Source organism: Pleurodeles waltl, chromosome 9 (genome assembly GCF_031143425.1).
Source record: "Pleurodeles waltl isolate 20211129_DDA chromosome 9, aPleWal1.hap1.20221129, whole genome shotgun sequence".
Classification (NCBI taxonomy): domain Eukaryota; kingdom Metazoa; phylum Chordata; class Amphibia; order Caudata; family Salamandridae; genus Pleurodeles; species Pleurodeles waltl.
This window is the reverse complement of record NC_090448.1, coordinates 1,013,429,148-1,013,453,711: the sequence shown is the minus strand read 5'-3', so window position 1 is coordinate 1,013,453,711 and position 24,564 is coordinate 1,013,429,148. Positions and strand designations below refer to the sequence as shown.

General features: G+C 46.9%; 1 protein-coding gene across 2 annotated transcripts in view; it reads left to right on the top strand.

Annotated features, from left to right (window-relative positions):
- Positions 1-24,564, top strand: part of TOGARAM1 (TOG array regulator of axonemal microtubules 1) — a 489,673-nt gene that overhangs the window by 84,509 nt on the left and 380,600 nt on the right. For both annotated transcript variants that reach the window (XM_069208622.1, XM_069208621.1), the window contains exon 3: positions 12,192-12,323. In XM_069208622.1, coding sequence (XP_069064723.1) covers positions 12,192-12,323 — 132 coding nt within the window. The remainder of the gene's footprint in view (positions 1-12,191; positions 12,324-24,564) is intronic.

Here is a 24,564-nt window from a genome sequence, read left to right as displayed (position 1 = left end):
CTACGATTATACCATTAGAGACTTATTTTTAACATGCTCCTTGTGACAATGTATCTAATGGCACAGAAATGGAAATCTCCCATAGTCCCCACAGTATAAGAATGGGCAGGCAAGCTATGGGCTTCACAGCTATAGAGAAACTCCCCTTTGGCCTCCACAACATGGACTATAAATTTGATAATCAATGGCAGATCCTGGTAGACTACTCAACAGATGCAGAGCCAGGCTTGCGATGCAGATGTAGATCTTAAGCAACGTTCTTTCTTATTCTCAACCTGAAGGGTGATTTTACCTCATTTGTATGTTATTTATTTCTTACGACCTCTTTGCAATGAGTAACTAATCTCTGAGTAGCCTTAGTGTTTGGGGAAGGGTTGTTTGTTGGGGGGTGGGGGGGAGGGAGGTGACCTACTCCCAAACATTAGTCATATATCATAACAAAAATGTCACATAAGCAACTACATCCAATGAGTGTTGCAAGAACAGACCTCTTATGCCATCGGGCTGGGCGTGAGAACTGTATGAGAGAACAGAGGGTGGGCTAATCCTCGCCTCTGTGTCCTTAATAGAATTGAAACTTTTTGTTACAATACCTAGGGAACGTTTCGTTATTTGTCAGGACCCGGAAACGGGATTAGACTAGTTTAAAGCTTATTCACCACTAGAGTTGCCAGGCACCCCTCACTGCATGGGCTCCAAATCGCAAAATATTGATACCGGCCTCTTGCATAGCCCATCTGACCCAACTAGGAACAGTAGGGAAGGAAACGGCCTTTTGAGGTTTGGGAAGAGCAATCAACAACTGCTGTTCACCTGAAGGATGAAGATCCCCTTTCATAGTCTCATACTCCTTAATTGCTTTAACCACGCATAACTTTGGAACATTAGGAAATGTTGGATGAGATACAATTTTTGAATTACTCTTCGTTCTACGAGTAATATAAAAGGTAACCCCTTCCGGGATGAATGCCTTACTTGTTTTATCCAGGACTCTCGGATGCAACATTCTTTGGCAAGAAATGAGGCATAACAAGGTGGCCAACCTAGAAGACCACTGTTTTCTTAATAAATATATATTGGAGCCCACAACTTAAACAGATTGAGAACCTTATTTACCTCCCACAAGGTGGAATATCTGGGCTCCGGTTGGAATTGACAACCTTATAACCCGCAAGAGTTTCCAAACCAAGGGATGCTCCTCCAGTGGATGACCATAAACCGGAAGGTGTCCTGCGGAAATGGCAGAACGAAATGTATTCATCAACCTGTACGCCATACCATTAAAAGCTAGAGCTGCTAAGAAGTTTAGGATGTAGACAACATCTGCCCCTACGGAATCCACTTGGTGTTGGAGACTCCAAACCAACCATCGGGACTGGGCGGAAAGATATCTTTTATACGTGCTATCCGCCCATGCTTTGGCAAGTAAAATGGCAGTCTTGTGAAATTCCTAGGACTTTTCAGCGTCCCCGGTAATCCACCAGGCCATGAGGCACAGGGAGCTTTTCAGTGCTAGTCGATGAGAGTTGCCCTGGGGTTCCAGGAAGAGTTGGAAATAGGGGTAGAGGGATTGGAAAAACCCACGAAAGTTCCATCCGAATTGGAAACCAAACTTGAGATCTCCAAATTGGGGTTATCACCACCAGGTCCACCTGCTGTGCGCCTGAAGAACACTCTCACGATCTCCAGACAATTTATGTGCAGAGTCTGTCCTGCAGACGATCACTTCCCTCCTGTGGAATATTCCCAGCAGCAAGCTACCCATCCCGAGCCGCTGGCATCTGACTGTATTACTAGATAGGAAAGGGAACCAAAAATCGATTAGCTGTTGCAAGCCTCCTCATGTGCAATACACCACTTCAATTCCTCTCCTACTTCCGCCGAGAGGGGAATGTATTGAAAATAGGTAAAGTTTGTTGCAGATGGGGAAAATCTTGAGGCGTTGCAACTCCAGATAATGGAGTGGTCCCGGAAAAATGGCTTGGATGGAGAATGAAAGACTACCCACGATTCGTCCTAGATGATGCAACGAACTCTGTGGTTTGGACAGAGTCTGTCTCATCTCTTGACGTATCTTGGTCACTTTGCTTGATGGGAGACTGTAGGTAGCCTGAACCAAGTCCGCCATGAAACCCAGGAATTGTAGAGACCGGGTTGGGTAAAGAGAAGACTTCTCATTGATCACAAATCCGAGATTCCAGCAGGTGGATTGTCCACTGCATATGTTGAGTCAGATGCACCGGGCATTGGTTCTTAAGGAGAAAATAGGTTAGTTAGATAAGACACACGTCCGGGGATCTTAGGTGTTCGACCACTGGTTTTAGCACCTTGGTGAAGCACCACAGAGCAGAAGATATCCCGAAAGGAAAGGACATGAATTCGAATATCTGCGATTTCCCCACTGGAACTGTAAAAAGTGCCTGTGAGGAGGAAAAATGGGAATCGTCAGGTGAGCTTTCTTTAGATCTAGGAGAACCATCCAGTTGTTTACCTGCAGGAGGTCCCTAAGAAGGTGAATTACCTTCATCTTTAAGTGGCGGCAAACAAGCCTCTTGTGAATTCCAGAAAGGGAGCACCCTGCCTCACACTCCAGCATGCAGTCAGCCCCAATGCATAATTGAAAATGCAGTCAAAGTTTGTTTTATATCCATAAAGTAAACTATAGTTTTTCACCTTAGTAGGTGCAGCAAGTGATGTAAATCTCTAGCCGCGTGTTTCTGGGTTCAGCCCTTCATCAGCAGAGAGCAGCTTTGTCTGTGGGGTTGCTGGAAATGCAGCCAAAAGTCCTCTCAGGTTTATGTACCACTTACTGGCACACAGGTGAATTCCCTTAAATTGATGACAGGGCGCTGACCACCCTCTCTCTTTTCCACCAGGACAAGTTTGCTGAGGAAACCCGATGGATGTAAGGTGATGAGGATAATAGCTTCCTTTTCTATGAGATGTGAAATCTCCTGCTCCACCAACTCCAACTGTTCCAGAGGGAATGTCAAGGTAGTTTGACTTCAAGGTTGAGAAGGAGCCCCATAGAATTCCATTTGTAAACCTTTGACCTTCTGAAGGACCCAGGCGTCTGATGAAAGGAACTCCCAAACATTCAGAAATTTGGGCAAATCTGCTCCAACTCTCAGCCCCTCTGAATTCTGTACCCTTACCTTGGGAAGTGTTGTAGATGCCACTACCTCTCCGCCTGTGGCACCTCGACAACGGGGGGTAATGTCTTGTCTGGTAGAAATTCCCAAATGTGGATGGGTCTTGCCAGTGTCCACGACTGGAATCTGCACCTCGAGCTGGAGCTTGGTGGTAGACTACATGCTTGAGGGTCTGTTGAAAAAGATCTCCGAGGGCTTTGAATGATATGGTATGAGGATTCACTTCTTTTGGTTATTTGTTTTTGACATTGCGCCTGTAGCTGCTCTGTTCTCTTCTCCAGGGGTGCAACCAGCTCAGTCACTGCCTTAAAGATGGATGTATCAATCACGTGGCAGAATTGATCATCAATTGGAAGGTAAGTAATGCCTCCTCCATATAGATCTCTGACTCGTCAAAGCCCTCCATAATATTTCTATTACTGGCCAGGGGGACACCAGAGTATCTGGAGTGGCAAGGTCAGGCACCGCCAGATAGTAAGGGAGCAATAATGAAGAGTAGTGCCTAAAACATGAGGCACCCAGCCTAGTATAGGCCCCAGCGTAAGGGTGTTGTAGAGAGCCTGGGACTACTACCCTCTTTACTGTGGGTAAAGAGCTTCCTGGGAAGTGTCCCAGGAAATCCTGTGTGCAGGATTGACTTACCCACGTTGCTGGTGTAACATCTCTAGGCGGTGGCTCGCAGGGAGAAATATATGTCCAAATATTGAATATTACAGCTCCTGTGTTTGAAAAACAGACATGCGCCTCTCTCCTCAACAAACAAGTGAGAGATGCGCACTGATCCTCAAGCAGTCAAGGCGCACAGAGTGCCAGTGCTATGAGGTGTGCGGTCCCCCTAGTGGTCAGAGAACGCACAGCACACAAGAGGTTGGCAGTGAAACAAAATGGCTGCGTAGGAGCCAAAACCTTCGTGCTGCCCTGCAGGGATTGAAAAGACACAAAACAGCGGTGAGCGCCAGAGCCGGCTATTTAGCTTAGCGCTCCGTGCAGAGTACAAGGGAAAATGTTACCCCTTAAAACAGAATTCAACCTGTGTAGGGATGGTCACAAACAGATTTGTGTGATAGACCCCCATGTAGTATAAAATTGTATGTTGCCTCCGAACTCTATCTGTCTCTGCACTGGCTCTTGTGCTGATTTTGGTTTCGGCACCACCTGCTACGCTGATCCCCCTTTACACTGATGCAGCCAGTGCTGGAGAAAGATTTACATTGTACTTTCCGACTATGAGCAGAATCCACCACAAGCTCGACCAAGGCTGCTCTCAGTTTCTAGGGCAGCCTATGGGCAATTCCCCGATTCTCATACTTTGCTCTTACCATGGTGCAGGGTCCAAACTTAGCACAGCTTTTCAGCACTGATTTAGACACTGACAATTTTCATGAGAGGGATGCTTTTGGGTCTCCCAATATGGTGAATAAAACTGATATGAAGAACTTCAAAACGCTAGTGGCCTGAATACTGCTGACCTCCTTTATGAATTCTGGCCCTGAGGAAAGTGCGTTTTTCACGAGACCTACAAATTCCCATTATAGGAGTGGGAGACCATTGTTTTGACAGAGGTGCTCAAGTCTAGTTAGTCTGCTTAGGTTGAGTGGTAGGTATGAGTGTGGCACTTCACCACCCTGTCTGCTGAGTGAGGTCTTTGGACTTCTCTGTAGATGTCCAGGCATCTTTGATGGACATGCCATTCAGTGGTACTTGCCTTTTTGGAGACAAAGCAGATTCAGGCCTGGAATAGTCTTGGAAAAGCAGGGCCACCTTGAGCCTTTCTGCTTCAGCCAGACAATTTCAGCACTTTTTCTGCATTCATAAATATAGTAAGGGGTTTCAGTTTCACCAGAGTTTGGCCACTCCACTGACTGCTTTTCAGCCCTTTTGTGGCAGGGGTCGCAGTTCACAAAGACAACGTAGAGGACAGCAGGGAGAATGTACAATTCAGTTTCCCTACACCCAGGATCATTTGAGGCAAAACTGCTTTAGAGTGTCCTTGTCAGCACACAGCACTCTGTGGGTGGCAGTATCCGATGTTTCTTCCAAGGGTGGCAAGCCATTATGTCAGATGATAAATTGGGGCTACACCTGCCAATCCCCCCGCACCTTCCACCACCATCAGGGTGTCTCATGGCGGACGACAAGCACAATCTACAGCAATAAATAGGGCCCTTTTGGCCAAAGGGTTCGTAGAGAGTGTTCCATGTTTGGAATTAGGAGCTGGGTGTTACTCCTGCTATTTCCTGTTGACTTAGGATGGATACCTTCATCCTATATTAGATCTCTGCCCTCTAAATGGGTTCCTGCGGAAGGACAAACTCAAGATATTAATGTTAGCCCAGGTCCTTTCTGCCCTAGAACCTGGAGGTTGGATGGTGGCGTTGGACCTGCAGGATGCTGATTTACATATTACATATCCCTATCCTGCAGGCCCACAGTCGCTACCTCTGGTTCACAGTGGGCCACAAGTATTTTCAGTTTTCGGTGCTCTCTTTTGTCTTCAAAAGTACTCCTCTGGTGTTAACGAAAGTGATGGCTGTGGTCGCAGCACACCTTCAGAGGTTAGGAATACCAATCTTTCCTACCTCGCCAGTCGGACGTTAAAGGTGGGCTTACCCCAAGCAGTTGTCTAGTTCAAATATTTCATATATGAAATTTGAAGGTCCAATTCTCCCATCCTTGTAAATGCCCAGTTCTCAGCTGTTAAGTGGGTTATCAATAGGGGCATAGACCAGTTTACCCCAAGTCATAAATCGAGCTCCAAGAAGTAGATAGCCCACTCATATAAAGTATCAATATTGAAAAAGTGCCTCAGTTTGAAATCAATAATGTTGCTTCGAGTCTTTGCGTTCAATTTAAGTGCATTTATTGATGGTAATAAGCTTAGGTGTCTGAGAGTCATGTTCCATGTAGAAATCTTGAACATGTAGAAGAAAACAGCCGACACGTGTTTCGCCCCCTCGTGGTTTGTTCACCTGGGGCTTTTTGAAGGCAAACATTTTTTCATAATAGAACGTCCATTCTTAAATAAGTGTGATTGATCAATTTGAAAAGCAAACCGGGTCTCGGGATGAATCCTGTGACTTTTTGTACAATCCTACGTAGTAAAGAAAAAAATTGCTACTTATGTTGAAACAATGATAGTGCATGTTTCATACCTCCTTTGGCTTGTCAGCGGTTTGGAAAAACGTGGCGAAAATGTATTCTTTTGCCACAGTGTGCGAGTAGATTCCTCAATGCCTCAGTCTAGAGGGTCAAGCTGACTTCACATACCATGACAGCGTTGTAATATTTCACAAGTGTCCCTCCAGAAACTACGGCTTTAGCTTTAACATTTGTGCCAGTTGTTCTTTCCTATGAACTATATGGCCGTGTGGAAAAAGAATCTCTGGAGGAGCTAACCACGGTTTTCTCATATATAAAGAGACTCTCCCTTTTGGAGCAGACGTTGTTAACCTACGTCAATTAAATGTAATTATCTCTTGTTGTAAAATTGTTCTTATCTCCTGTCCCAGTGTTCACAGAAAAAAAGAGCGTTCACTGTGGCTGGCAAGATTAGACCTAGGTTTATTCCCAGTTAATATTTTTATTAATGTTTTTTCCCAGGCTGTCCATTTTGGTTTTACGACAGGCTATGTTTGAATAGTGTGGCTTAAGAAACTGTGACCTATTTCCTGTGCAAATACTCTGTATTTAGTGTTTCATCCGTACACAGCATTAGTTTGTCGTCAGATTTGCCTGTAATGGGCACAAACTCGCTCTAAGAGCAGTATTTTCTGAACTAGGAGCATTCATTCAGATACAAAAATACGCATCTGATAGAGACTTCTAGCTGAAGCTTCCTTACCTTAGAATTCCCTGGCGTCAGCTTCGAATCCGGAATATTGTCTTAGCAGTACCCTGCGCCCGCTGTCTGGTGGCGTCATTCGGATCCACGTGCGCGACCTGCTCCGCGTGCGTTGCCAGCATCGTTTGAGCCGTCTATGACATCACGGTTGTTTATATAGACGCCGTCTCGGCGCACGTACGTCAGTGCTTTTCCTTCCGCACCGGTTACAGGGCAGTTCCGGAAATAGCTACCCTTCTTCGACAGTTTGTCGAGGCTTTTTTGACTGTTCGAAGTCATGTCTTCGAGAAAGACACGGTTCAAGCCGTGTGGTGTGTGTCATCGCACCATTTTGATGATGGACCCGTACCGTGTTTGTCTTTGGTGCCTGGAGATGAACCACGATTCCACCTCGTGCTCCGACTGTGGGTCCATGGATCCGAAGGCCTTGAGGGAGAGATCCCTCAAGCTTCTTGCGGCCCGGCATTCGTCCTCGGTTGGCGCAACTCCGCGGTTTTCACGGTCCCGCAGTAGGAGGCGGTTGCGGCACTGCACCCGGAGCCCCAAGTCCTCTTCCTCGTATTTGAGGTCATCTGAGGGTAAGAGGCACAAGAAGAAGTCGTCCAGGCGGATTTTGTCTTTGCCATGCCCATTGGCTGACGAGGCGTCTGTGGAACGTCGACGTTCTGAGCGCGGTTCTGCGGAGCTGTCGCCAGGGCAGACTCCGCGTCTTCCCCCCTTTTCTGGATTGACCCCGCTCAGATAAAATAATTTTACGAGGCCATGCGTCTCGTTTTTGAGCAGGCTGCACCTGTGGAGGGGTCCTCGGGCCCTGTGGGGTCAGCAGAGGCCCCTTCGAATTCGACGCCAGCGGCTTCGGCGCCTTTGGGGACCCCAGGATCTGATATCGGATCAGGACCGGCACCGGTCTCAAACAGTCGACCTCTTTCGGCGCTGGTACCGACATCGACGATTCCGCCACCGTCGCCCACCGGTGATAGCCCCATCCTTATTCCGGATGATCCGGAGCGACGTTGTACAATGTCTACTTCGATGGAGCCAGTTCGGCCCAGATCATTGTCTGAGCATTATTTAGATCAGCCAGACGCAGGAGAGGAATGGGAGGGGTCTGAGGACCCTTTAGAATGTGGTTTACAACAGGACTGGTATGAGGATCTAGGTGAGGCCAGTGGACTGGACACATCTCCAGATACTGGTATGCTCTCTCCTCCTTAATGTGGCTACGGAGGAGGGTGCTTCATTTGCTATGGTGGTGCGTAGGGCAGCTGAGGTCTTGGACCTAGATTTGCCTACGGTGCCATTCAGGATGAATATCCTGACAGAAGTGCTTCAGCCGGGGGTGACAACATCAGAGCCGATGTTGCCCTTCAATGAGGCTCTTACAGACGTCCTTCTGGGTACATGGTCCAAACCCAGCACAGGGGCTCCTGTGAATAGGACGGTCGGCCGCCGCCACAGACCAGCTCCGAGCGACCCTAGTTTCCTGACTCAACACCCCACTCCGGAGAGCTTGGTTGTCCAAGCCTCTACTTCCCGTGGTGCTTTCCCTTCCGCTCCCCCGGATAAGTAATCCAAGAGGCTGGGCCAGCTTGGGAAGAGGATGTTTTCTTCCGCCAGCCACAGTTTAACCACTGTCCTCAGGCTTCACAACATCCCGGAAGAGGATGTGGTCGTGGTACCATCAGATCCAGAGGGTCTGGCCAGAGGTCTGCCACCACACAGCCCCCCTCCACTGCGCCCAAGCCCTCCTAGTGTGGTTCTGTAGGATCACATCCATCCAGTTGGAGGGAGGATTCATTTTCATCTCCCTCACTGGCTTTCCATCACAACGGACAAGTGGGTCCTGCAGATCATATGGAAGGGCTACTCCCTTCCCTTCCGGTCTTTCCCTCTCTTTATCCCTCCGACAAAGGAATGGCTGATGGAGGACCATCTGGTTTTGCTCCACGAGGAAGTTACGGCTCTCTTGGCCAAGGGAGCCATAGAAAGAGACCCGATATCAGAAGTAGGCAGTGGTTGTTATTCCCGCTACTTTCTGATTCCCAAAAAGAACAAAGGCCTTTGCCCTATCTTGGATTTAAGGGACGTCCGTCTCTTCCTCAAGAAGGAGAAATTCAAGATGCTCACTCTTGCTCAGGTTTTGTCTGCCCTAGACCAAGGAGACTGGATGGTAGCATTGGATTTGCAGGATGCGTATTTCCACATTCCTATCCTGCCAGCCCAAAGGCGTTACCTGCGGTTCAAGGTGGGCCACAAGCACTTTCAGTTTACTGTGCTTCCTTTCGGTCTCACCAGTGCCCCTCGGGTGTTCACAAAGGTGATGGCTCATCTGCGCGGATTTCAGCTTCCCCTACCTAGACTATTGGCTGCTGAAGGCTTCTACGCCCCACGCTCTCGTCACCCACCTCCAGACGACGACGGACCTCCTTCATTCGCTGGGGTTCACTATAAATGTGCCAAAGTCACACCTGACTCCCTCTCAGAAGCTTACTTTCATCGGAGCTGTTCTGGACACAGTGCAGTATCGGGCTTATCCTCCCGAACAGCGGGTCCAGGATATTCAGGTTATGATACCGATGTTTCGGCCTCTATTCTGGATTTCGGTGAGACAGACTCTGAGGCTGCTGGGACTCATGGCTTCCTGCATCCTGTTGGTCAAGCATGCCAGATGGCGCATGAGGGCTCTGCAGTGGGACCTGAAGTTCCATTGGGCACAGCATCAGGGAAATCTTACCAACGTGGTTCAGATCTCGGAGGGGACTGCAAAGGATCTGCAGTGGTGGTTAGTGAACTGCGATTGGGTCAAAGGCAGACTCCTTTCCCTTCCCCAACCAGATCTCACAGTAGTGACCGATGCGTCACTTCTGGGATGGGGCGGCCATCTGGGAGAGGTGGAGGTCAGAGGTCACTGGTCTCCGGCGGAATCTGGGCTCCACATCAACTTGCTGGAGCTTCGGGCGATCCGACTAGCATTAAATGCATTTCTTCCTGTTGTGAAAGGGAAGGTGGTGCAGGTGTTCAAGGACAACACTACCGCAGTGTGGTACTGCAACAAGCAGGGCGGTGTGGGGTTGTGGACCCTTTGTCAAGAGGCTTTACGTCTCTGGGCATTGCTGGAACATCAGGGCATGACCCTGGTGGTGCAACACCTGGCAGGTTCTCTGAACGCCAGGGCAGACAAGCTCAGCTGAAAATGCTTAGAGGATCACGAATGGTGTCTCCATCCGGTGGTGGCGCAAGGACTCTTTCAGCAGCGGGGAGAGCCTTGGTTAGATCTGTTCGCCTCCGTAGAGAAAGCGCAATGTCAGCAGTTTTGCGTGTTGGAGTTTCCAAGGGGGCTATCGCTAGGCGACGCTTTTCGCCGCGAGTGGAGTTCAGGCCTCCTGTACGCCTTTCCACCTATACCACTTCTGCCCAGATTTCTCAAGAAAATCAAGAACGACTGGGCCCAGGTAATTCTAGTGGCTCCGGATTGGGCACGGAGAGTTTGGTATCCAGAGCTTCTCAAAATGAGCATCGGTCCTCCAATCAGGCTGCCTCTTCGGGAGGATCTTCTGTTGCAGCAATAGGGGAAGGTTCTCCACCCGAACCTGCCAACTCTGCGCCTTCATGCGTGGAGATTGAGCGGCGACAGTTGATGGTTTATGACCTCCCTCCTGAAGTGTGTGATGTCATTCTGGCAGCCAGGCGTCCCTCTACTAAGTCGATCTACGCCTGCTGTTGGAAACGTTTTGTTTCACATTGTACAGAGAGGTCTATTGATCCTCTTTCTTATCTTTTTGTTTGTATTGTCTCTCGTCCAGCAGGGTTCCTCCTTAGGGACTCTCAAGGGCTATCTTGCAGCCTTATCGGCCTTTCTTCAGTTGTCCGATCAACCATCTTTGTTTAAATCGCCTATAGTACAGAGATTTTTGAAAGGGCTTGTGCATTTGTTCCCCCCCCCGTGCCTATCGTTATGCCTCAGTGGGACCCTAATCTAGTTCTTACCTTATGTGTGCTCCCCTCGAGCCCTTACATAACTGTCCTCTTCGGCTGATCACTATTAAGACAGCCTTTTTGGTGGCAATTACATCTGCCAGAAGAGTGAGCTACAGGCTTTGTCATCAAAAGCGCCGTATCTCACAATCTTTCCTGAAAAAGTGGTTCTCAGAACTTGTGCCTCTTTCCTTCCCGAGGTGGTGACCCCTTTCCATCTGGGTCAAAGTATCACCTTGCCCACCTTCTTTGCACCACCGCATCCCTCTAAGGAAGAGGAGCGTCTCCATCGGCTAGACCCAAAAAGAGCGTCATCGTTATATCTTGACCGCACTAAAGAGTTCCGGGTGGACGACCAACTCTTTGTGGGGTACGTTGGTGCAAAGAAGGGTCGGGCAGTACAGAAACTATCCATTTCGCGCTGGGTCGTTCTCTGTATAAAGATCTGCAACGCTTTGGCAAAGAAGCAGCCTCCTGAGGGCTTGAGAGCCCATTCTACTAGGGGGAAGGCTGCTACCACTGTGTTACCACGTGGTGTACCTGTGGTGGACATCTGTCAGGCTGCACCGTGGGCTTCCTTGTATACATTTGCAAAACACTACTGCCTGGATAGCCAGGTGAGAAGAGAGGGGCATTTTGCCCGTTCTGTCTTTCAGGACTTCCTGATATAAAAATCTCCTTCAGACCCACCGCCAGGGGTTATAGCTTGGGTATCTATTCTAAGGTAAGGAAGCTGCAGCTAGAAGTCTCTATCAGATGAACAAGTTACTTACCTTCGGTAACAAGGTATCTGGTATAGACTCTATCTAGCTGCAGATTCCTTACACCCACCCAAGCCTCCCCGCCTTTCTTACTGCTCAGAAAAAAGTCAGGATTCGAAGCTGACGCTAGGGAATTCTAAGGTAAGGAATCTGCAGCTAGATAGAGTCTCTACCAGATATCTTGTTACCGAAGGTAAGTAACTTGTTCTTCTAGTCCCTGTGTCCCCAATGAATACTTAGGGTTGCCCAGAAACCCAATCTTCATCATTCTAAGATGTCTGTTTAGTCCCCCTGGCAACAAAATGGCCCTCTACGGCCGAAAATGAATTGTTCAGTTTGCCCATTTTGTCTCATGCTATTTCTTAATGATTTGATTAAAAGATGATTATCTTTTCACCTTTTTTAAAATAATTGTTTAGCAAAATGATTACATGTAACTTAAAATGTTTGTTACATTGAAAGGCTTCCTGGATCATCAACCTTTTATATCTGGAAAACGTGGGCAACTTTCATTTTCTCATACCCGTGCAAAGAGTGGCAGTATGGATTCTGAATTGCATCTTCTAGGCACAAATAACCATCGTCAAGACAAAGGTAGGATTGTTAGCAAAGTTGTTCTTTTATGTTTTAAACAACCAATGTTAGTGTACGAAATACTTGTTTGCATGAAAATTCCATTTATACCCTTCTGTTTTCTATTTATTTTTATTTTTTATTTTTTTTACCTTGTGTCGCTGCCACCTAGTGGAACTGCCTCTAACTATTTTAATCTTGTGTTATACCTCCTCCATAGTCTTGTGCGGATCGTATCCTCTTAGCTTTCTTCTGCTGAATAGTGTGGATTAGAATCTACTCACTCTCCTCACAAGCTGGCTCTTTTGGGAGATCACATGCAGACTTGCACCCATCCAGAAACTAAACTACAGTTGTAGAGAAAACCTTTCCCTGAGCTTGCAGTGTGTCCTTAGAAACCAGGTACTCTGCCCCCAAGGGTTGCTGAGGTTTTGTGTCTTGGAATGCCCGATTTCAGTCTGGTGGTGATGATAGCTTTCTTGAAGGGCTAAGTGATGTCTCCCATGTGGACATTTAGGTGAATTGTCTGGAAATGTATGACACACCAGTGCGATCATAGCTAGCTGCAGTCACCAACTCTAGCACAGATTCGACCAGTACACCACCACACTCACGGCCTATGATCACCATAGACAAGGAGGTTATGGAGCAGAAGTTCCTGAAGTTCAGGAGCTTAATCAGCAGGGCGTCAGAACCACGAACTCTGGTCTGGCCATGCTCTAGCAGTAGTAGCTCAAGTGCTCAGACCTGAAGTCCAGAAAAATGTAATAAAAAAAAAAAAAGGCAAATAGATCTGAATCGGCATTGGTTTACATTGGTGAATATCTGTGCCCCCATTGATCACCAGGAAGCCTTTGTACGGGATGCAATGGGACGGGCGCAGAAGGACAGATCGCTCCACAGGCTCGGTCAAATTGGCTGTCTTACACCAGCCTTTCGACAGTGGCTGAGAGATGCAGGTTTGACAGACATGTGGTGATATACCCATCTGACAGACCTGGGTTACACGTTCTTTTCGGAGGTACATCAGACATATGTCTTCATAGACTTTTGCCTTATCTCACCTCGGGGCCGTAGATACGGGGGGGCCTGTGAGGGCTGGGGCAACCCTTTTCAGGGTTTGCCCCCCTCCCACAAATGGCCCTGGCAGACTTACCTGGGATAAATAATTATTTTCATTTGCATTTTCCTAGGTGCAGCAGACAAAGATTTGATGTTCACAATGCAAGTTCATGACACACATGTGACAGAGAAAAGCAAAAAGGCATATGCATTGGCCTGAATAATAAACTCTTTACACTAGATCAGAGTATTTTTTTAATAATAAGCAATTATGTTTAGATACGATGATTTAAAAATGATTTCATAACATCTTATGCTTGAAAAAAACACCAGCGTGTTGCAATATTTAGGTTGACTGCTTGAGTGCTAATCCTGGCTTGTATATTACACTTCATTGTTTGATCCTCCGTTATTCAGTTTATCGACATGTGCCACATTACTTATTTCAGGGAGTATATGGATCTTTTATCAGAACTCAATTTGGACTTATCAGGTTTACTTACATGTGCATATATCTTTTCTTACAAGTCCAATGCAAATGTTGTACTGCACAGAAATTCGGACTTGTAAAAGGATTTACTCACACAGAAAGTTCCTGTGAGTGGTACCCGGGTGATCCAGGGATGGAATGCTATTGAAATATTTTAACATCCACAAATGTGCCTGTATGTGGGTTGTCCGAACCTAATTTCAGATCATTTTCTTTTCTGTAGAGATTTATTCTTGTCAACAGAAGGAATACATTTCTTACCAGGGTCAGATGTTAGTATGTATGTTTGCACTTGCTACTTTTTATTGCGTGTGAAAAATACATGACTTTAGGACAGATGTACAAAGCATGTTTCTGGTCTGAAATGCTCCAATTCGCAGAATCTGGCCATTTGCAATCGAAAAATACTTTTTTTGATGTGCAAAATGTCATTCAGTAACTTGTTACTAAATCACAATTAGTGTTTGCAGTTCAGTATTTGGAAGGGGCGTGGTTTGGGGGTCCCTTCCAAATACCAAATCAGTATGGTATATACTACTATTTTGCAATAGTAATACCTTACCACCATTTAAAAAGTGGTGATAACCCATTCGCAAATGGGAAGGGATCCCTTTGGGACCCCGTCCCCTTTCAGAATGTCGAAAAAATATTTCTTAAGAGTAGGCAGTCTCTAAAAAAATGAAACTTAAACTTTTCATTTTTTTCTTTTTAAACGCACCCCGTTTTCCTTTAAGGAAAAATGGGCTGCATTTTAAAAAACAAAAAAAAGGATTGCATTATCTAAAAGCAATCACAGACATAGTAGTCTGCTGACACCAGCAGGCCACCATCCTTGTGATGGCAGCGAATCCTAATGGGTCGCAAATAGCAACCTACCTCATTAGTATGTATGATGTGGGTCTATTTGTAACCCATTAGGAACTGCTAATAAAGCTCAAGAGCTTCATAAATTAGGAATAGCGATTGCCTAATTATGAATCGCAGGAAATCACAATGAGGAATTTACGGTTCCAAATCTTCATACATATGGCCCTGTAGTCAGGCATACAAAACATTAAATCAAAATCTTTATCCAAGAGTACGTCTGGAAAGTTTTTTTTTTTTCCTTTCTGTAAAGTCATAAATCTGCATCCATGCGAGGTGTTAATCCTGCAAACAGATTTCTGCCTTTTTAAAGTCACCGGCCCATACAGAGCTTAGAAAGCGATTAACATGAAGTGCTATTTACATATTAGAATGTATGTTACTTGCTGGCAATCTCTGCTAGAAAGGCAGTGTTTTGTAGGTTTATGCACATTCTACCACCGTACCCTTCCTCTACCTTTTATTTCACAGTAGATACTTAGCACACCGATGAGCACCCACGGGATCCTAACTTTACTTCTCAGCAAGGCTGCTATAAAATCTTAATGGAAAAGTACTCGTGCTTCCACATTGGGCTTCTATAATTTTAATGTGTCAATACTTCAAATCACAACTGTTATACATTCAATGGGACAAAATCCATATTTCTTAAAAAGGAGAGTAGAACCATTACTCTGCAAACTTGTTTCATTTGTTGCTGTAATGCTTTTAAACGCACTTCTGTCGGTGCGTTAAATGGGCAGGTATTTTCAGGTACTCAGTAGCTGCACTACTTTAATTTGGAAGGGCTAGTACTGCCACTTCTCAACAATACTCCAATGCTTTTAATGGGAGAGTGCCGTTACTGCTTATGAACAATCTGGTACCCTGGGACTAGGAGTATGTGTGCTTCTACATGACAGTTTTAAGTACTGGCTTCCCCCAAATGGTTTGCAGTATTGTTAATCATGAAGTATTAACACTAACTGGCATTTTCGGATGAAAGTCTGCGAATTGAATTTGCACAGTCTTTATTTCCCTCTCACCTTTCCAGTTAGGCATGATAAACAAGATTTTCCGTGTCAGCAGATTAGAATACTGTTTAGGACATTTAGCCCTGTTGCTCGAAACCAACAATCTTTTTCATGAAATTTCCAATGGAGTACATACACCATGTGGCTTGCATTGTACAGCTCCTACCATGTTTTAGAGGCAATGGCCCTCATTCCGAGCCTGGCGGGCGGCGGAGGCCGCCCGCCAGGCTTCCCCCCTCCGAAATACCGCTCCGCGGTCGTAAGACCGCGGAGGGTATTCCGAGTTTTCCCCTGGGCTGGCGGGCGGTCTTCACAAGACCGCCCGCCAGCCCAGGGGAAAACTCCCTTCCCACGATGACGCCGGCTCGTAATAGAGCCGGCGGAGTGGGAAGGTGCGACGGGTGCAGTTGCACCCGTCGCGTATTTCAGTGTCTGCTTTGCAGACACTGAAATACTTTTAGGGGCCCTCTTACGGGGGCCCCTGCCGTGCCCATGCCATAGGCATGGGCACGGCAGGGGCCCCCAGGGGCCCCGCGACTCCCCCTCCCGCCATCCGGTTCCCGGCGGGAGAACCGCCAGGAACTGGATGGCGGGAGGGGGAGTCGGAATCCCCATGCCGGCGCAGCATGCTGCGCCGGCTTGGAGGATTCCTTTGGGGCAGCGGGAAACCGGCGGGAGACCGCCGGTTTCCCTTCTCTGACCGCGGCTGAGCCGCCGCGGTCAGAATGCCCCGCGGGGCACCGCCGGCCTGTCGGCGGTGCCACCGCGTCCCACGGCCCTGGCGGACTTGTTCCGCCAGGGTCGTAATGACCCCCAATGTCCAGTAAGAATATCTGCATATTGCCACGTTGTTAAATTATTTTGATAATCAATGTGTGTTGAACGCATGCGTTTGGCTACAAAATGATGCAATGGCCATTGTATCTCTTTATTTCCACCTTCATGCCCAGCAACTGTGATGCTATAGAACGTATAAATACCATTTGCAAAGCCAGTAGATTTTATAGGCTTTGTCAATGCTTCTTTTAAATTTTATTCTCGCTTTTGAAAGCCCTCCTTTTCTTTTTCAGAATAAAATGTTTGTTTATGACAATACACTGCATTTAAGCTGTCCTTTGTAACTGATAAATTGAATACCTAATAATTGGTGAATATTTATGTACATATGAACTCCATATGCAGCTTAACAGATCTGCAAATGTCATGTATTAAGCTCACACCAGTATTTCTTGAAATGATAAATGTGGATCCAATTTAGAAAACAATGATGAAAACACTACATTAGATTGGTGTTGTCAGACTATTGCGTGGGCACTTGTGATTTTTGATTTATAAATGAAGACCTCACAGTGCTAGGAGTGCCTAAGAAATGCAACTAACTGAAAAGATGGAATTTAAGCATTTTAACAACCTTGGATTATTAGCAGTTTGTTGAATAGCCAACAGAAGACCATTCTAAAGGTGTGGGGCAAGAAGAGACAAGACCATACCACACAGCTCAGGGTGCTTGTTGAAACATAAGATCATCAACAAAAGCATAGAGCCAGATTAACGAGTTGGGGTGTCGTGCTGAGAAAGTGTGGCTTGAATACATTTAGAACCCTCCTAATAAAACGCCTGGTGGCAACATTAATAGCCTTCTTGTTGACCCACTACTCAACAGGAAGCAGGGAAACTTCAGAGACCTTTGTGAAGGGTAAGTGCAACTTAAGCACGATATTCTGGGACAGCTGCAATCTCTGAATCATATAGAAAGGTAAGCCTCAGCATAGTCACCTATTGATAGAATTGCTGCTCCCAAAACCAGAGCATGCTGATGTTGACGGGCAAAATTATGAATATTTTCCAGCAGCCACATCTGCTGAAAACACAAGATATTACGGAGCTCACTTGTTCCACCAAAGACACCAATTTATCAAAGCAAAAGCCAGGGTTGTTAACCTTGGGAACTGTTGAAGAGTACCTACCCATCTGGCTGAGCCAATAGGCTTCTGGCCCAAAATCCTACACCAATCTTGTTGGCATTGAATTTCAGTAAATTACTAGTCAAACACCTCAATTCTAGAGAGGAAAGTGTGACTGAGGCAGGTCAAAGCACAGGATAAGTTGAGTGTCATCTGCTTAAGTCCACACTGATTGATTTATTAAATGCTCCAGCAGTTAAATATTGAAAGAGAAGAACCAGTGGCATTCCAATACCTGGTTCTCACTAGAGAAAGAGGAAAAACCTGGATAGGGCCACCCCACATAGGCTTACTACCACCAGATTGTGGCTTAAAAGTGAGAGATCCATGGTGCAAACCATGGATTGATAGTGTACCACAGGGAGACACAAAAGCCACTCCATGGTAGTTAACAACAGATTAAAACAGAAAATTCCAAACTGGACCTTCTTTGGGAAAACACAGAAACTTCTCAAAAGAGCTGCAACACTTCTCAGATTGGCTACTGAGCTTTTAATGAATTATTACTAGCACTTTATATCAGGTCAACTATATTTTTAATTGGACACTATAAACATATAGTTCTATACCTACTTATGCCTACTTCCCCTCCTGGGGTTATAGGCCATCAACCAGGACTCCATCTATTTCTGTCCTGGGCTTTTCTTTCAATATGAGTCCATGTGTAACTCCTCTCCTTGCAGTCAGCTTTGAGGCCTCAACGGCAGGTTTTTTTTGGCCTGTTTCTTTTCATTTTCCCATGAGGGTTCAAGAGCAGTGCTTGCTTCGTGGTGGTTGAATACCGAATGGTTGATATACCCGTCATTAAAAAGTACTGGCAGTTCTCAACAAGGTTGACAAATCTCCATTACGCAATGCAGTTTTTGCCTAAAGGAACATTGAAGGTGCTTTTCAACAAGACTGCTACATTTTAGTGGAACAGTCACAGCACATCCCTGCAGAACTGTCTTTAATGACACATTGCTGGCACTTATTAGCAGGCCCTGTCATACTTTCAACAGGAGAGTATTGGTACTTCTCTGACACTAACTCTTCTCAGCCTGGAAGTTCTACCTCCAACATGACAGTGTACCTGTAGGAAGTTGGCTCTGTATATACTATTTCAAAGTAAGAAATGGTGTGCACAGAGTCCAAGGGTTCCCCTTAGAGGTAAGATAGTGGCCAAAAGAGAGAAGTCTAATGCTCTATTTTGTGGTAGTGTGGTCGAGCAGTAGGCTTATCAGAGGGTAGTCTTAAGCATTTGTTGTACACACACAGGCAATAAATGAGGAACACACACTCAAAGACTGATTCCAGACCAATAGGTTTTTATATAGATGAATATATTATCTTAGTTTATTTTAAGAACCACAGGTTCAAGGTTTAAAAGTAATGCTTCAAATGAAAGGTATTTCACTCAGGTATTCTAGGAACTTTGAATAATCACAATAGCATGTACAGTTTTGACAAAAATGGCAATAAGCTATTTTAAAAGTGGACACTGCAAAAATCAACAGTTCTTGGGGGAGGTAAGTAAATGTTAAGTTCACAGGTAAGTAAAACACTTACAGGGTCAAAGTTGGGTCCAAGGTAGCCCACCGTTGGGGGTTCAAGGCAACCCCAGAGTTACCACACCCGCAGCTCAGGGCCGGTCAGGTGCAGAGTTCAAAGTGGTGCCCAAAACACATAGGCTTCAATGGAGAAGGGGGTGCCCCGGTTCCAGTCTGCCAGCAGGTAAGTACCCGCGTCTTCGGAGGGCAGACCAGGGGTGTTTTGTAGGGCACCGAGGGGGGAACAAGCAGGCACAGAAAGTACAACCTCAGCGGCACAGGTGCGGCCGGGTGCAGAGTGCAAACAGGTGTCGGGTTTCAGATAGGAATCAATGGGCAGACCCGAGGGCCTCTTCAATGATGCAGGCAGGCACAGGGGGGGGGGGCGGGCTCCTCAGGGTAGCCCCCACCTGGGCTAGGCAGAGGGTCACCTGGGGGTTGCTCCTGCACTGGAGTTCGATTCCTTCAGGTCCTGGGGGCTGCGGGTGCAGTGCTGGTTCCAGGCGTCTGGTTCCTTGTAGGAGGCAGTCGCTGTCAGGGGGATCCTCTGGATTTCATCTGCAGGCGTCACTGTGGGGGCTCAGGGGGGTCAGCTCAGGCTACTCATGGGCTTGCAGTTGCCGGGGAGTCTTCCCTGTAGTGTTAGTTTTCCACAGGTCGAGCTGGGGGCGTTGGGTGCAGAGTGGAAAATCTCACGCTTCGGCGGGAAACACAAGGCCTTTAAAGTTGCTTCTGTGTTGCAGAAAGTTGCAGTTTCTTGAACAGGGCCGCTGTTCTCGGGAGCTTCTTGGTCCTTGAGATGCAGGGTAGTCCTCTGAGGCTTCAGAGGTCGCTGTTTCCTGTTGGGTGCATCGCTGTTGCAGTTTTCTTCGAAGTAGGGAGACAGGACGGTGGGGCTGGGGCCAAATCTGTTGTCGTCTGTCTTCACTGCAGGGCTTCAGGTCAGCAGTCGTTTTTCTTCTTTAGGTTGCAGGAATCTAGCTTCCTCGGTTCTGGGAGCCCCTAAATACTGAATTTAGGGGGGTGTTTAGATCTGGGAGGGCAGTAGCCTATGGCTACTGGCCCTGAGGGTGGCTACACCCTCTTTGTGCCTCCTCCCTGTTGGGAGGGGGGCACATCCCTAATCCTATTGGGGGAATCCTCCTTCTACAAGATGGAGGATTTCTAAAACTAAGAGTCACCTCAGCTCAGGACACCTTAGGGGCTGTCCTGACTGGGGAGTGACTCCTCTTTGTTTCCCTCATTATCTCCTCCATTCTTGCCACCAAAAGTGGGGGCAGTGGCCGGAGGGGCGGGCATCTTCACTAGCTGGGATGCCCTGTGGCGCTGTAACAAAGGGGGTGAGCCTTTGAGGCTCACCACCAGGTGTTGCAGTTCCTGCAGGGGGAGGTGAGAAGCACCTCCACCCAGTACAGGCTTCGTTACTGGCCACAGAGGCACTCTCCCCATGTGGCCAGCAACATGTCTGGTGTGTGGCAGGTTGGCAAAAACTAGTCAGCCCACACTGGAAGTCGGGTATGTTTTCAGGGGGCATCTCTGATGCCCTCTGGGTGTATTTTTCAATAAAGTGCACACTGGCATCAGTGTGCATTTATTGTGCTGAGTTTGATACCAAATTTCACAATTTTCAGTGTAGCCATAATGGTGCTGTGGAGTTCATTTTTGACAGACTCCCAGACCATATACTCTTATGGCTACCCTGCACATACAACATCTAAGGTTTTGCTTAGATACTGTAGGGGCATAGTGCTCATGCACTTATGCCCTCACCTGTGGTATAGTGCACCCTGCCTTAGGGCTGTAAGACCTGCTAGAGGGTTGACTTACCTATGCCACAGGCAGTGTGAGGTTGGCATGGCACTCTGAGGGGAGGTCCCTCCTGGGTCCATCCAGTGCAATTTTGATGCAAAATGCATGTTTGCCCTAGCCAAGGCTTGTTGGCGCCTTCCTACACGAAATCACGTCTGCAACGATCTTTACGCCGTGGGACATCTTTTGCATCATGCAGGAACCCGCTGTCATCTTCCTAGGGTGCATTTCTGCAGTGTTGGACTAACCGTGGACTCTTCTTTTGCACCCATTTTTGGGTTGGCAGGGGCTCCTGTCTTTCCTGGAACTTCTTTTGACTTCTGGACTTGGTCCCCTTCCTTTGCAGGTCTTTGGGTCCAGGAATCCCACAGTTGTGCTTTGCAGACTTGGTTGGCTGCTGCAAAATCCCAATCACATGGTATAGTGTCTTAAGAAAACTTGCAGTACTTTACTCCTGCTTTTCTGGGCTGTGGGGTGGGGTAATTTACTTACCTTTGCTGTATTCTTAGTCTCCTAGCGATTCTGCACACACTACACTTGTCTATGGGGGAATTCGTGATTCGCATTCCACTTTCTTATTATACGGTTTGTGTTGCCCCCTAGACCTATTTTGTCCCATTGCATTCTATAGCATTTCTTATTGCTTGCATTGTTCTATGACTATTTACCTGTCTAATTTTGGTGTCTAGTGTATATATTGTGTAGAATACTTACCTCCAGAAGGAGTATTGTCTCTAAGATATTTTTGGTACTGTCACCCAACTAAATACCTATATTTTTGGCAACACTGAATATTGTCTTTACTTGTGTATAAGTAGTGTGTAACTATAAGTGGTATTGCAGGAGCTTTGCATGTCTCCTAGTTAAGCCTAATCTGCTCTGCTGTAGCTACCTCTATCAGCCTAAGTTGCTAGAACACTACTACATTTCACTAATAAGGGATAACTGGACCTGGTATAAGGCGTAAGTACCCAAGGTACCCACTACAAACGAGGCCAGCCTCTTACAGACAGACTTTGAGAGGCAAGTTGATAGAGATATGAGTGAGGATAAAGGACCCAAATGAGATAGTGAGAGGTCATTTGAAGATAAGGTATGAGAGTCTTCGGGCTGAATTGAACATTTATTATTATTATTATTATTATTTTTTTTTTTTCACTAATTAAATTTTTTTAACCGGTGCATACCAGATCCAAAAAGTACATACAAAACAGCACTGTACTTAGGCACCAAAAGTAGCAAAGGTGGAACAACCATGAATCCGTAACCCCCTCCCCTCCCCCAAACTCCCACAGGGTGTCTGGCTAGTCTTAAAGAGTGCTTTATGTAGTTTCCGTTCTCCTGTGCATGAGTTCCCAGCCCCACCCCCTCCCATCCTGCCATATATTACAGACCTTCATGTGCCCCCGTGGAACCCCAGATGTTGCCTCCCTACAGAGATAGTGAATGATACGTCAACCAAGCACTCCATGTCCTTTCAAACGTTCTCAGACAGCCTCTGTTTGTATGTTAACTTTTCTGCCATCATGAAGCCATCCATCCCTCTTCACCATTCTCTATCATGGGTCCAGGCGCTGCGCCCCACAAACGGCCCACGTCTCTCTTAGCCACCACCAACCCAAGATTGCAGAAGATTGCAGAATAAAAGTTTTTTTTTGCCCTCGACCCATCTACATTATTGGGAATGCCCAGGAGGATATATTTGGGGTCAGGCAGTAGCCGCTCTGCAACCACCCCCTGTAGTTCCACCACAATCTTCCCCCAGTATTCCTGCAGTACTGGGCAACCCCATATGGTATGGAAAAAGGTGTCTGTCTGCCCCTGACATCATACACAGTATGGGTGTTGTGCCTGCCCCCTAGTATGTAGACGCTGCCTATCATAATAGATCCTGTGAAGGATCTTAAACTGAATGAGTCGCAGCCTCGACCTGATGGCAACTTCTCGGGAAAACATCAGCACAGCTTCCCAGTCTATATTCTCCATGTCCCCGTATTCAGCCTCCCATCATCGGCGTAGTTTACTAAGGGTGTCTGGCATATTATTGTTAAGGGTCCTGTACACCATAGAGACAGCTTTCACCATTAACTGTTCAGTCAACAGTCTACCTTCCAGAGGGCCATATTACGGCATTTCCATCCCAGGAAGGACCTCTGCCCTCCAAGCATGTCTCAATCAAGCGTAGAAAAGGAACTGCGTCTCTCTGAGCCCACAGGTGTCCCTCAGTGCAGCAAAGGGCATAAGATTCCCCTTTTCCAACACATCTCCTAGATTACAAATTCCATTGTGATCCCACGTCTCAAATGCTGTCAGTTTTCCGATTTCTGACAGCCAACCACCCTCCCACAGGTGAACATCATGGTGAGTCTTCGCGTCCAACCCAGCACCTTGGTTGCCCCCTTCCCCCCCCCCCCCCCCCCCCCCAACCCCAATATATATGATGGAAACATGATCTCATCTCCCACTGCAATCTCTCCAGCCTAGGGTGATCCCTGGGGGCAAAGATCCAGTCAATAATGTTGATCATGTGCGCAGCCCAATAATGCTTCCACGTCTGGCAGGGACATACACCCGCTGTAATGATTACGTTGCAGGATTTTGAGCGCAAGGTGCGGGGTGTTTCTTTTCCCATTAAAAAAAAAAAAAACCTGCACATTCTACTCCAGGGCGGGTAAACCCCCTGTGGGATCCGGTAATACGTATTTTGTAGGACATGGAATAACTTTGGCAGAGGAATCGTTTTAAACATGGCCACCCTACCCATCAGGGTGAGTGGGAGGCCCCCCGATCGCTCCATATCAGCCATGCACATTTCAGTCACCCTACCTAGATTCGGAGCATTACTGAGGTCTGCCACGTGTCATAAAGATGCCAAGGTATTTGAATCCCTCACTGAATATTTTAGTTGACCCGGAAGGGAGTTGAGAACCGTGTCCTCCTGTAGTGCGTATAGCACTCAATTATCACAGTTAATATGGTACCCAGAATACCTCACGTACTCTGTGAAAATCTGGAAGAGGCGCAGCAGAGAATCTAGGGGTTTCGCTATGTAGAGGAGGATATCATCTGCATATAAGGAGATACATTCTTCCTCGCCTTCCCTCTTCTGTCAGCCTGAACCCATATATCTGGCGGTGGGTACGGATCTTGCATGCTAGGGATTCTATAGTGAGTGCTAATAGCAAGGGGGACAAGGGATAACCCTGCCTTGTGCCTCTGCAGTAGGAAATTCAGACAAGAGATTCCCATTCACCCTGACTGCTGCCACCGGTTTACCGTAGAGCAGCCGCACCCATTCCCGATATCTGGGATTCACCCCAAACCTCTCCAAAGTACATTCCCGGAAGGGCCAGTGAACCACATCAAATGCTTTTTCAGCATGAAGATGGTATGTATCCAGTTGTGTACTCCTCAGATTCTATCGCGTGGACCGTCCCAGCATGAAGCTGGATTGGTCTCTGTAAACTAAAGGGGTTTAACTCCCTGAAGGCACATGGGTAATACCTTGCCAGCACTTTCACCTCTACATAA